At 38.1% G+C, this 13,098-nt stretch overlaps 2 protein-coding genes across 4 annotated transcripts in view; both read right to left on the bottom strand.

Moving 5' to 3' along the window:
• Positions 1-13,098, bottom strand: part of LOC127440017 (NAD-dependent malic enzyme, mitochondrial-like) — a 714,514-nt gene that overhangs the window by 333,158 nt on the left and 368,258 nt on the right. The window lies entirely within an intron of this gene.
• Positions 1-13,098, bottom strand: part of LOC127440002 (netrin receptor UNC5C-like) — a 232,031-nt gene that overhangs the window by 56,703 nt on the left and 162,230 nt on the right. Inside the window, exon 7 of the mRNA XM_051696358.1 lies at positions 8,767-8,931. Within this exon, the coding sequence (XP_051552318.1) occupies positions 8,767-8,931 (165 nt within the window). The remainder of the gene's footprint in view (positions 1-8,766; positions 8,932-13,098) is intronic.

The raw sequence follows: 13,098 nt of genomic DNA on the forward strand, positions 1-13,098 counted from the left end.
ACACATCCTCTGTAGTGTCAATGTTGCTCTAAAGGGTCTACACACTTTTGCAATACTATGGTCAAGGACTGGCTCTACTGAAGATTGAAGTCTCCACCCAAAACCATATCATGAAGGATCCCAGCTGCTTGTAACTTTCCCCCAAGATCTAAAAAAAGTTCTGATCATCAGCGTTGGGTGCATAAATTTTAAGATTTAATATAATCTTAATAATAATAAAATAATAAGATTTTGCCCCTGTATTTCAGCCAAAACAATAATGACTCTTCCTAAATTATCTTTGATCTGTTTGAGACATTTCAATTGTAAATGCTTACTTATCAATGTGATGACTCCCCTGCTCTTACTCGAACCAGCACTACAAAACACATGCCCACCCCATGCCCTGCCAAGTTTTTCAGCTTCCTGTGGAGAAAGGCGCAAGGCACAAAGGAACACTAAATCAAATTTTTTACGCTTAAGAAAAGATTTAACCTTCCTTTTTATAGGGTTCCACAGCCCATTAATATTCCACGTGGAGAGAGACATTTTACCTATATTAAAGTGTGAAATATTGACAAAAATCTTGTACCCAAGGCTAAAATATATAGACCATGATTCAGCATTGATGTAATCATAAAATCCTTAAGCCACAGAAGATAAAAAAAAAAGCACTTCAACCTCGCGCATAACAGTCCCAACTAGTGTCCATCCCCCGGAAATCCGACGGTCCATGCACACACACGAGACCCTCTGCGACACCATTGCTACAAGATTACTTCAGTCCGGTGTTTTTTAACATACACCATACAATTGAACTGCACATGAAGGTTTTCAATGAAATAGGCCCTGTAAATAACAACATCAAACCCACAAAATGAACAAATAAAGGAAAAGAGAAAATAATAATAATAAAAAAAGTAATTTAATTATATTTTTATTTTATTTTTCATCACACATTATACATTTGCACATATACAGTGAAATTCTTTTTTTCACATATCCCAGCTAAGCTGGGGTCAGAGTGCAGGGTCAGCCATGATACGGCGCCCCTGGAGCAGATAGGGTCAAGGGCCTTGCTCAAGGGCCCAACAGTAGCATCTTGGCAGTGCTGGGGCTTGAACCCCCAACCTTCTGATCAGTAACCCAGAGCTGCTGAGCCACCACTGCCCACCGAAGTAGATCGAGTGAGATAGACTATGGGCAACCAACCGCACAACAAACCCTCTCAGACAGCAAAATGCAACCCACTCACTCCATGGATTTAATGAAGGCCATAGCTTCTCATGGGCATGTGAAAGTCTTACGTTCGTCCTTGGCATCAATTCTCAGTTTAGCCGGGAAAAGCAAAGCGAAGCTCACATCCTGTGTGTGAAGTAATTTCTCACACTCTTTGAATCTCTCCTGTTTCGCAAGTGTAACACTTGAAAAGTCCGGAAAAAACATAATGTTGTAATCCTCGCCTCGGAGATTTCAACGAAATGAACATTATTACATCTGCTTCGATTTTCCATATCCTCTAATTTTTCCAACACCTGATCCATATAAGATTTGGTGGCCGGCGAGTTAGTCTGCAGCTCTTTTCTGGCGGCTTCCAGAGACTCGATTCCCTTTTCAGCCCCGTCTATTCTTGTGATCAGGGTGGAAAGTTTCACCTCAATAGATGTGACTGCTCTACGTATTTCTGCGAGGCTCTTCATGTCAGTCGAGATTTTCATTAGTACTGCATAAATGTTTGCAATATCTTGACCTACATCCTGAGACATGCTGTCATTCCTAACCGGACCAATGCCATCTTGCTCGAGAGTCGTCAGACGCGTGTGACCGTAAATGCTTTTTATTGTCCCCACAGGCCTATGATTTCAAATTCTTCAACATCCTACACTCTCCGAGCAGTTTAACAATCAAAACTAAATCAGTTCTCACACAGTAATTTTGATTGAAAGGATAATTGTGGCAAAGTGAAGCAGAGAACGCCACTAGGCTGCTTCCACTTGCATAGCATCACGTACATTTCTGCCTTTAAGCCCTCCAAAAGTTGGCCCTATTCACTTCCATTGTAAGTGCCTCACTGTTACCTAAATTTTTGCTTTTTTTAAAGAAAAGGAGGGACGAGTCGAAATATATTTTTGTGGTAATCAACATTATGCCACAAATGCTGTCGATTGGACTCAACTTGAATCGAACACGGAAGAGAAAGCAGTTTAACACACCTGGACTGTTTCTCCCAGAGAACGTGGATTATGTGGTCATGTAAACGCGTAAGCAGCGTCCTTACAGGTTTTTTTAGAAGTGCGCATGAGCATGAATGGACCGGATAACAAACATAGGATGGAGCCCAAGAACAAGTCAACACAGCAGAAAGAATTCAACAATTCTGGGAGTACAGTGAGGAAATCACATACACTATAAACTATACCCATTTATAAACAACAATGTAAAATATCGACTGTCCCTCTCTATCAACGTCCGAAAATGTAACTCCTTTTCCACTGTACATCTTGACAACAGTCTCATTGGCAATCAAGATTTCAAGCTTGATAACACTTCCTATTGTGCCATCTAGCACTCTGCGCATGGGTCAAGCACTAGGAAGTGTAACTGAGCTTCAAATCATGATCGTGCCTAGAGACTGCCATGGCTCGATGTACAGTAAAGTGAAAAAGGAGTTATATTTTGGTCTGTTCTCTCTCAAAACCAACTGGATCACTTCGGAAGACATGGATTAAACCACTGGAGTCATATGGTTTACATCTATGCTGGCTTAATCTCCTTTTTGGAGCTTCAAAGGCCTGATCACAATTCACTTGTATTGTATGTACCTACAGAGCTGAAATATTCTTCTAAGAATCTTTGTTTCAAAATATATTTTGCAAGTAAAAAATGTAGAAGCAGTTTCACAGCAGGACTGCTGCCCAAAATTTTGGACACTCTCAGAACCCGGAGCTTCACCACTAAGGCAATTACTATAGAAGACTGCCAATGAACATTTTTCCTATGGCAAAATAAATGTTTTGTGATTCCTCAAATGTTTCAGACAGCAAAATCATGGACAAAAACGTATAGGCTTAACAGATATGACTCTGTTTGTCTTTAAAATTGGCTTTGAAAGTGCCTTTCACTTTCTCAAAAGCAAGCATATTGTCATGATCAGAAAGAAAAAAAACAACAGATAAAAGGATGGTAATACAGATATTGTAAAATATGGCTCTCATCAAAGACAAAAAAAGCAGTCTGGCTGATGTTATGACTGATAAGTTGTTTTTATAAAGAATTGCGGAGACTCACTCTGCCTACAATGAAAGTCTGTTTAATGTTGTTTGATATTTGACTCCGTTCGTATCTCTGGGCTTCATATTTATAAATAAAATTTGGTTTTCACCTAATCCAGTTTTAAGGAGCTCCACAATATCCTTAAGCTCACATCTGAAGTGACATGTAAAGACATGTTTAAAGGGCAAATGCTGTAAGGGAGACATCACAGTCTTCTTCAGCATATTATCAGCGGATTTTAAAGCAACTTAGTTAAGTAACATCAACATGCAGATTATCCTCTGCCCAGCAGCTGCCGTTTGAGATTCAACGCTACATGAAATAGTATTCATAACGTTAGATTGGGAATCAGGACCCCAAAGCGAAGTAAAGAAGTCTTTTATCACCCTAAAGGGGTTTAGTTTGCAATAATGACCAGATGACTGCACATTATCCCAATTAATACATGGCTACTTACCATATAAATAAATGCATATGAGATATTGAATTGAATATTGGGTTGAAATTATTGCATTATGTTAGAAGAAACTGACCGCAGAGTAATACGAGATACATGAAACGACCTAAGCTATGCATGAACTATAACATCAGTTGACAGTCAATTATCAATTTTAGTGGACAATAAAAATATTTGACCAATCAGAACCAAGTATTCCAGAGAGCAGTTCAATAACATGCACTGATGAATCGTACACGATAAAACCACAAACATTTATTATGACAGTGAATAGGGTCAGTTTTGATTTGATGTTGACTTTTACAAGTAATTCTCATGAAACCTGTCAAGAAATCCTGATCATATTTAACTCTAAATAAATACAAGAAAATATGGAATTATATTTTACGTAAATAAAATTAAGCCCACATTTAAGATTTTTTGATTTGTGATATTTTTTTTCAGGACACTTAAACACATTTTAACAACCAGTTCTCATTACCATAACACGTCTGTGTGTTTTACTTTTACTGTTCCCCATTGTTTTCGTTGGTGATTCTCAATACTGTAGCACAGTCATGATTTTACTGTATTACAGTAAAAAATATGAGGTTGTACAATGATTTAAATTAAAATCAGCAAAATTGAAAGGTAGTACCAAAAGAATACTACTATGACTTGTAAGTACTACAATTTAAATAATACATAATTTTTTTCTTATTGTGTTAATATATCATAATGGCCATCTTTTTCGCATTGTGGTAATGAGAATCGGGGTGTAAAATGTGCTTAACTGTCATGAAAATAATGTCACAATGTAAAAAATCTTAATGGCCCCTAAAATAGGTTTTCATTTTTATATATGCAAAATATAATCTAATATTTGTTTCTATTGATTTTGGTGTAAAATAGGACCAGAGCTGCATTTCCCAAAAGCATCGTAAGCTAAGTTGATCGTAGAAACCAATGGCACCGATGGTCTCCATGATCAACTTAAGCTTGCGATGCTTTTGGGAAACACAGCCCAGAACTTTTTCCTGACAGATTTCTTGAGAATCACCCTTAAGCTGCAGTCACACTAGACTTTGCATCAGAACGCTTGAGACCTGAAACACAAGTTAATGCAAAGAAATTTCGCACCAAAGTTTGGTGAACTTGGACCTGCAAATTCATATGATGAAGGTGTGCGACCACTAGTAGATTGAAATGTCACACGCTGACCTCTTGTTTCTAAACGCAGAATACACATTTCAAAGCTGTGTGTTTTTATTGTTGCAAGTTTGATGGTATACTTTATCACTTTGAATATAATATTATTTGTTATTTGTGTTTATTATTTATTCAAACCAGAAGCCCTCGTGTGTGACATCATATCCTGTCCATTGTATTGTCCGAAATAATTTTGCATGGTCAAAGGCTAGTGTGACCGGGGCTTTAAAGTGGTCATGACATGAGGAATCAAATTTACCTTAAACTTTTGACATATAAGAGGTCATTGTTCTATAAAAACATACTGTAAGTTTCAGAACTCAAAACGTCCTCCTCACTGCAAAAGAGCATTTGTTGAAACCAAACTGCCAAAATGACTCTTACTCTACTTCCTCCACATTGTGATGTCACACTGTTGTGTGTATATGTTGAAATGTTATGTGACTTGAGAGAACACAATCATAAAATGGTACAAACAAAGAGCAAAACACCAATTGAAAGGAAAGGACAAACAGCCAGTGTGCTTGGACTACAGTAGATAGCTGGGAACAGTTCACAAGCGAAAGATGATGAAGTCGAAGATTCTGCGAGATAAGAGATACAGAAACGAAAAACATATGCGAGAGAATGAAAGCCAAAACCGACACATGTAAAGCCCTCCTCTCTCGTCCCCATAGGCTGATCAGAAATCTCAGATACAAAGTGGAATGGTTTTAGACAAACAAATACAAAATAAAACACAGATGCACAGCAGCTGCATGCTGGAAACTGAAAAAAACTGTTTGTGATCAGTTTATGAATTCCTTTGTGAAAAGTTCAAATCTACCAATAGCAGCTGTGTGGTGAATGGGTCTAAATAGAGCAGACACGATAACAATGATGGTGATCCATGAAATATCATAAATCATGCCAAACCTTGAGTTTATCCTGATCCACCGATCCTGATGGGAATTTAAAGGAGCCCAAACCTACAATAATCTTTCAGAAAAAGGGCGTTTCAACCCCAAAAACAACTTCAGCAAAGCGTCCCTAGACCGGTCTTTTTCTGCACTGTCGAAAGAACATGGGAGTGCTGGAGTGGAGTGTTTGCTTTTAAATAGAAACTTCAAGTCAAGTAATTTTTATTTGTATAGCGCCTTTCGCAACACACATCGTTTCAAAGCAACTTTACAGAAAATCATGCTTTAACAGAAAATGAAACTGTAATATCTATAAAGTCTTAGTCATCATTGTGTAATTGTAAATTGTGTCTAAAAATAAATAATTACATTTTTAAATAATAATTGTATTTAGAACCCCAGTGAGCAAGCTGAAGGCGACTGTGGCAAGGAACACAAAACTCCATAAGATGTTGGTTAATAAAGAAAAATAACCTTAGGAAAAACCAGGTTCACTGTGGGGGCCAGTTCCCCTCTGGCTAAAAAACATGAATATAATGCCAATATTAGTTATTTATGTGCAGTGCAAGTCATGGTTTAAAATTAGTAAACTAAGTAAGTGTTAAGGGCCAGTGTTTAAACAAAGATTTTGTATGAACTATAAAATGAATGACTACTGTCTTTGAAGTCCATCCTGGATTAACTGGATTCCATTTCAAGAGTGTAGTCCATCATTAGACTGAGGTGATGTAGGCAGAGATCAGTGAGGTGCTTCGCAGTTCAACTGGACTGTAATTTCGGTGAGGTCTATCCTAAATCCAAGGTTCAGGCAATGGCATATGAAGTATCAAATGTCTTATGGTTGGAGTTGGCATCATTTCATCCTCTGAGGTCCACCGTAATATACTGAAATGATGTATGTTATAACTTCACCTATATGTTATCCATGATTTTTTCTTGGCTGCTACTTTTTTCTGGCGCTTGCTTCGTGCTTCAGTAGAAATGCTTACGGACATGGCTGATGTAACTATGGATCGCTACACCCATAATATATGAAGGGGTGGAGTAGTGTCCATAGGATAGCCCAGGCACGGGCTGGGTCAGTCGGCCACTCACGCTCCCCTCCAAGGTCCACGGCGTGAGGGGCGGCGGCGTCACTGGCGCCCTGTCTTCCCAGGCCCACGGCAAGCATGATGGGAAAGCGGCCCAGCATCTAGCCCGTTGGTGGCAACGTGAGCTGTTCACCCCCGGCGACTCATTAACGCGTCCAGGGGTTCGAAGAACGGGTCTGGCAGCGCGTCCATCTCATCCAGCGCCAAACCCTCCCAGCTCTGGTCCTGGGTGTGCAAGGATGCCAGTGTGTGCACATGTGGAGATTTGAAGCTGGCTCACCGAGAAGAGGTGCACACTGCGTTTTAAAGACAGCAGTGATGAAGTATTATTCCCATCAGGTGTGCTTCATTCACCGCTGACCAAACGAGGCTTATTAATTATGCACCTCTTCTCGCTATCCTGCCAACTCCCATTGTGAGCCTGGCTGAAGGGCGGCCCTAAGAGGCGGGGTGACGATGATGAGCCAGAGGGGCAGATCATTCGGCCACAATATATATATACAGGTATCTTCTAACTGGGCTATCTAGACCATGCTAACTAGCCAAAGTTTGACCCCTTGAACGATAATACCTTAAAATGCTACCTGGGTAGGCAGCGAAAGAGAGTGAGAGAGAGACAGAGATTTCAAATTGGAGAAAGCTGTGAGATCAGTGCAGTTAAATGGATTTTGCATGCACAACTTTTAGGAAAAAAACACTTTTAAAGCTGAAACTTTATAGAGGAAGTGCCTAAGATACAGTGAAATCCATTTCATAGCACAAAACAGAGAGGAGAATCACACCCGCAGCCTTTCTCTCTCTTACCACAAACAACAATTTTTCTAAACACCAGCAAACAAATTAAACTACCACACTGATGGTTTACAATTACACACATTCATGTCAGCTGTCAGTTTTGAAATGATCAAATCTCCATTTTCTTAAATTCTCACAACCAATTTTCATTGTGTCCACTGTGACAGTAATTGAAACAGTTGAAAGTGTCATTAAGTACAGGAGGAATAAATAAGAAAATGTCCATTGTTGTAGATTGCAACAGTCTGGTTCTGGAAGTAAAATCCCATTCATTTTTTCTATAGGGGAATTGATTTTTAACAATTATAAACCTTTAAAACAGAACTACCATGAGCTCTACGGTTGTTAATCGATGGTATATGTTTCTGTTGAAGCCATCAGTCTGCGTTATTTGAACTTCATATAAAAAAATAAAAAAAAGTGTTTGATAGCGAAATTCCTGGTGGAGAACTACACTAAACATAATCCTGAAGAAAAACGACCCACCAATTAGAGAACTGCGGCAAACAAACCGCAGCACTATGATGACACATTACAAATGACACCAGTTTCGCTACACTATCAAAGTACTATATCTTATATAAAGTAAATATCTGAATATTTTGCAATAAACTAAAAATAAATGGCTTCTATACATATTTTTCATAATTTTTAATACAATTAGGTATTTTGCAATGCTTCGCAATACCTTAATCTTCTTGTCTGGTTTTAAAATGGTTTTGTTCATGGCTTGGAACTCTTTTATGAAGTACTTTATGAAATCCTTATGGAAAAAAATGACTGGGAAAAATACTTCCAGAACCAAGATGGCTGAAAAAGTGGATGTGCTCTGTTGCACTCTATCGAGAGGAATATTCAATAGGCATCAAATATCATGAAATGACATTCAAAACCAATTTTACTTCCGTAGTGTGATGTACTTCCAGGTGAAATAAGATATTCAACAAGGTAAAAATAAGAGTTCAGGATTTGATTGGCTCGTGAAAAGTTCGGTGTTCCTTACCAGAATGGAGTCAGACCTGAATGTGAGTCCAACAGAGCAGTTCTGTGAATGTAGTTTGTATGTGTGTGATTGTTCACTTACTTTGTAGGCATAGTCCGTCAGTGCAGTTCTGGGACTGTAGTGTAATTCCGTCACAGTCTTTTCCTCCGTTTTGCGGTGCAGGGGCGTTACATTCTCTCTTCCTCCACTGAGTGCACTCTGTGTTACATGCCGACCATTTGCTCCAGTCAGCCCACTCCCCGTCAACTGCACACAATATACATACAAAGAAACAACATTAATAACTATAAACAATACAAGTACATAAGTGTTATGCATTTTTATGGTATGTGGTATGATAAGCGCTGATTGTTTTTAGGGTAAACAGCATATTTAATTTGATGTGAATTAAAAACAAGGCTGTGTAAAGGATTGAAGTACAGTCTGTTCAATAGGTTGTACAGTCTAAGGCCCTGATTTATTAAAGGTTTGCATGTATAAAAACATGCAAACTTGACAGCATGCACAAAAAAGTTCAAAGCTGATCTACTAATGTAGTCTTCTAAGGGTTGCGTCTTTCAGATGTTAATATTAATATGCAATTTTGAGGCGTGCCATCAAATCCACAAAATACAGGCCGGTGTCGTTGCAAATGAATCTAACTGAAATATTTTAAGTGATGGTTCTCTCCAGTGCTCGATCGAAGTGGGTTGACCGGTACGCCCCGGTACGCCGAACAAATGTGTCTGGCTGCCGCGAAATGAGCATCGAACGCTGGTTCTCTCATGTGTAGCCTCCCATGTCTTTCTCGAATGCAACTTTATCATGGTCAAGCTGTTTGAAATTCAGATTTTGTTGATGGATTAACATGTACATAATTCACAAAGAAGAAAATACAATATTATGAATTCAGGTGATTTTGTCCTCCATTCCACAATCGATCTTGAACATCTACACCAGTATTCTCATCAACTACTCTTACATTTATGAAAATAGCAGGAATTTTATGGTGGTATTGTCTAAATAAATACATTTATGAATAACTGATTCTTAGAATTTTTTAAAATGCATGCTCTATACTTGGAAGCACATGCAAATTAACCTATCCTCAGCAAGAGGTTACAATGTTAAAAAATATTACAATTTTCAGAATAGTGTAAAAACAGAAGAAAAAAATATTATAGAATGTGTTTTACCACTTAACTCCTTTACTGAACACTATTATTAGATAATTAAATACTGTACACTCTTGTTGGATGGATCAAATTAAAACATTATGCTTTTTGTGTGTCTGACGGAGTTGACACACATCACAGTAAGATGCAGGTTATGAAGTGAATATATGTACATTTTCAGAAAAAAAGTGTTTTTATACAAACCTGTTCCCTTACATGGTTCATTAGCTGAGATCTTTGTCAACAAATATATCAATTTCAAATTAATTTAGTATTAAAAAATAAAAACTCAGATTTTGAACGTTTTGTACCTTATCTCTAGAATCAGTGATTGAATAAAAATAAAATGGTATTATTTATTGAGAGCAGTACTGTAAGTGAGCACGCATTTGGTGCAATTGTCACATGCAAAATCCTCCTTTTGGAGGGTGTGTCCAGCATAACTGCATGTGTAGTTATTTGCACGTTTTTCTTAGTAAATCACCCGCAAAATGGCCACAACATGCAATGCACAATTTGATAGACTGCACAAGCAAATTAGTACCCGTTATTGTGGGTCTTAGTAAATCAGGGCCTAAAGTTCTAGGTCACATCTAATTTCCAAAACTCGTGTTTTCTGGAGTTTTCTGTCCACCGGGAAGTTTTGAACAAACGTACTTTCATTGATTTGTCACTTGAAAAATCAACACCAAGGTACGCAACACTACAACGTATTTATAAAGACTGTACCTATTATCCCGCAGCCTTATTTCAATCGTGTCATATTAAATAGGATATAAATATGACCCTAAGTTACCTCTTAAATGTTAGTTAAGGTTTCTTACACCAAAAACAACCATAATTTTGTTTTTCATCATCATTTTCTACCCACTCTCTGACACTTAGAACTAAACAGGCTGTTTTTGTTACTGTACCTTTAAGACCTGATTGGCTAACTTCCATGCACCGGTGCAGTTTACACTAGGGCTGGGCGTTAAAACAATCTCGATATTTATTGATGTAAAAAATCCTCTTTGTTGAAGATAAACTTTTGAGAAGGCTAATTTTCGATATTTAACCTTTGTTCTACATCTACATTAGACTATCAGGTGCATTTCTCTAAAAACGCAAGCAGTTCGGCAAAGTTATACAAACAACTAGCTAAATGACTAAAAGACATTCAATCAGTTAGGAGGTATAAGCTGGTTTGCGGCTACCTAGCCCTGCTGTCATATAAACCAGGAATGAGGCTAGGTAGCTGCTAGCTAGCTAGCTATTCGGCTAATATGATATTGCTGTGTACCGAACAAGACAGCACTGACAATGCAAAACAGCTATTGACTGAACACAACAGCAACTCCGACATCAACACATTGCTGTTTATTTATGCACTATTTAGTTAAACGTGTATAATCCACAGCGCTGTCATGTCCACTAATTTTTTGACACAGGCAAGAAAGTCTTTCAGTGGATGTAATGACCTTAATACTGTGTTCCAGATGAAGTCGGAGGTGGGAATATCCAAGTTGAAATGTCCCAATTCTGACCTCAATGCATTTCAGTCAATCACACGTCACAGTCACATGAACACATGTCAAGTGCATAAACACATGCACAGTCTTCCAGATGCTAGCTAGCTGGCTATCTAGTAGCTATTTCACGAGCAAAATAGGTGAAAGCGTAGGCATTGATTGATACACAAACAATTCTTCATAACATTCTCTTGTATATTTATTGTATGTTGCATATTCATACATTTCGTGCAGTGAAAATACTAAAAATGTCTTTGTGTTTCACAAAACCCAGCTCCAGTTTATTCTCGTTGGTCAGGTGCCATCTTGGAAATGACGTCAAATGACGCTTCTTGCTGAAGTTGGGGTTGATCGATCTACTCCGACTTCACATGTTGGATGTCTGACTTCGGGCTGCAATCCAGTCATTATTTCCGATAAGGAGGTTGGAAAACTCCAAGTTCCAGATTGAATGAATGAATGAATTTTACATTTACATATTTATAAGATGACACTACACTCAAAGCGCTTTCGTCATGTACAAGTTACGTAGCAGACAAGCGTCAGGCCAAATCCAGGAAGAATAACATTGTTGAAGACATAAAAATTAATGACCATAAGGAGAGTCAAACGTTCGCTGAAAATGATGAAATTGTTACGAAAAGAGGTCCCACACCTTATGCAGGATTAAATCCTAGACTAAGCATACTTCTTGATCTTTAAATTAAAAGGTCCCTCATTTTTGTTTGTAACTTGTAGTGTAGCTAACTGTTTTAAAAGAGTAGTTTTACTGCTGTTTAACTACTTTAATGTTAACTAAGTAGCTTTGTTTTGAAAAACTGCAGTTACAAAGCAGCTTGTAGGTGGTCATATGCTAATGTATTCAAGGTTGTGATGTCATAACCACGACAACTAGATACGATAAATGGTCTGGGTGGACTGCAGGAGCATTAAGTATGTCTTCATGGTAAACGGAATTCTCATTTCTGAAGAGCAAGAAAAATCCTGTTTTCCACAACATGATCCCTTTATTATCCACGCATCCTCCTCTGTCAGACTTTAATCTATCGCTCTGCTCTGGTTTTTTCTGGTCTGGATTCACATCCTCTCTCTGAATTCTAAGTGCATGGGCGAGCGGTTGTGCAATATGGGTCAGCCATTAGCGAGTAAGTGTGGCATCGCTCCTGCTGGGTAAAGATACTTTAATCTCACCTGCTTCAGAGTGGCCTCACTCTCACCAGCGGGAGGGAATGAGGAATCGAAATGTGCTCGACCCTTATGGGCCCCTAGGGGCCAAAGTATAGGGGAGGCATCTGACTTTAAAGCTGAACTTTAAAGCTGGGCTGTGGAATAGATGCATTTGTCTGTTGATATCAAGAATCAAAGAAGTCAAACTAGACTGGAAAAGGATCAAGTTTTTATTAAAATCTTTTTTTTAAATTTTTTTATAAGTCGATATTCTCTCCTTCAATAGAATGGCTATATATGAATGAATTGATCAGTGATTTAATTTGAGTGTGAATAACGACTTATATCTCGGTGTGTTCATCATACAATGTGATTGCATACAGTATCTTCAGAAGACTTGGAATAAAACAAACAATTTGCATAGACTACTTTTATGATACTTTTGAATGCTAAAATATTAAAGTGAGTCACTATCAACAAATCAGTGCTCTCAACAATGTTTAAAATATATCCTTTTAAGTTATGCAGAATAAGGAAAGGCACACGGCTTTGGAATAGCATGAGGGTCAGTAAATAATGAC

This window comes from Myxocyprinus asiaticus, chromosome 4 (genome assembly GCF_019703515.2).
Source record: "Myxocyprinus asiaticus isolate MX2 ecotype Aquarium Trade chromosome 4, UBuf_Myxa_2, whole genome shotgun sequence".
NCBI lineage: Eukaryota > Metazoa > Chordata > Actinopteri > Cypriniformes > Catostomidae > Myxocyprinus > Myxocyprinus asiaticus.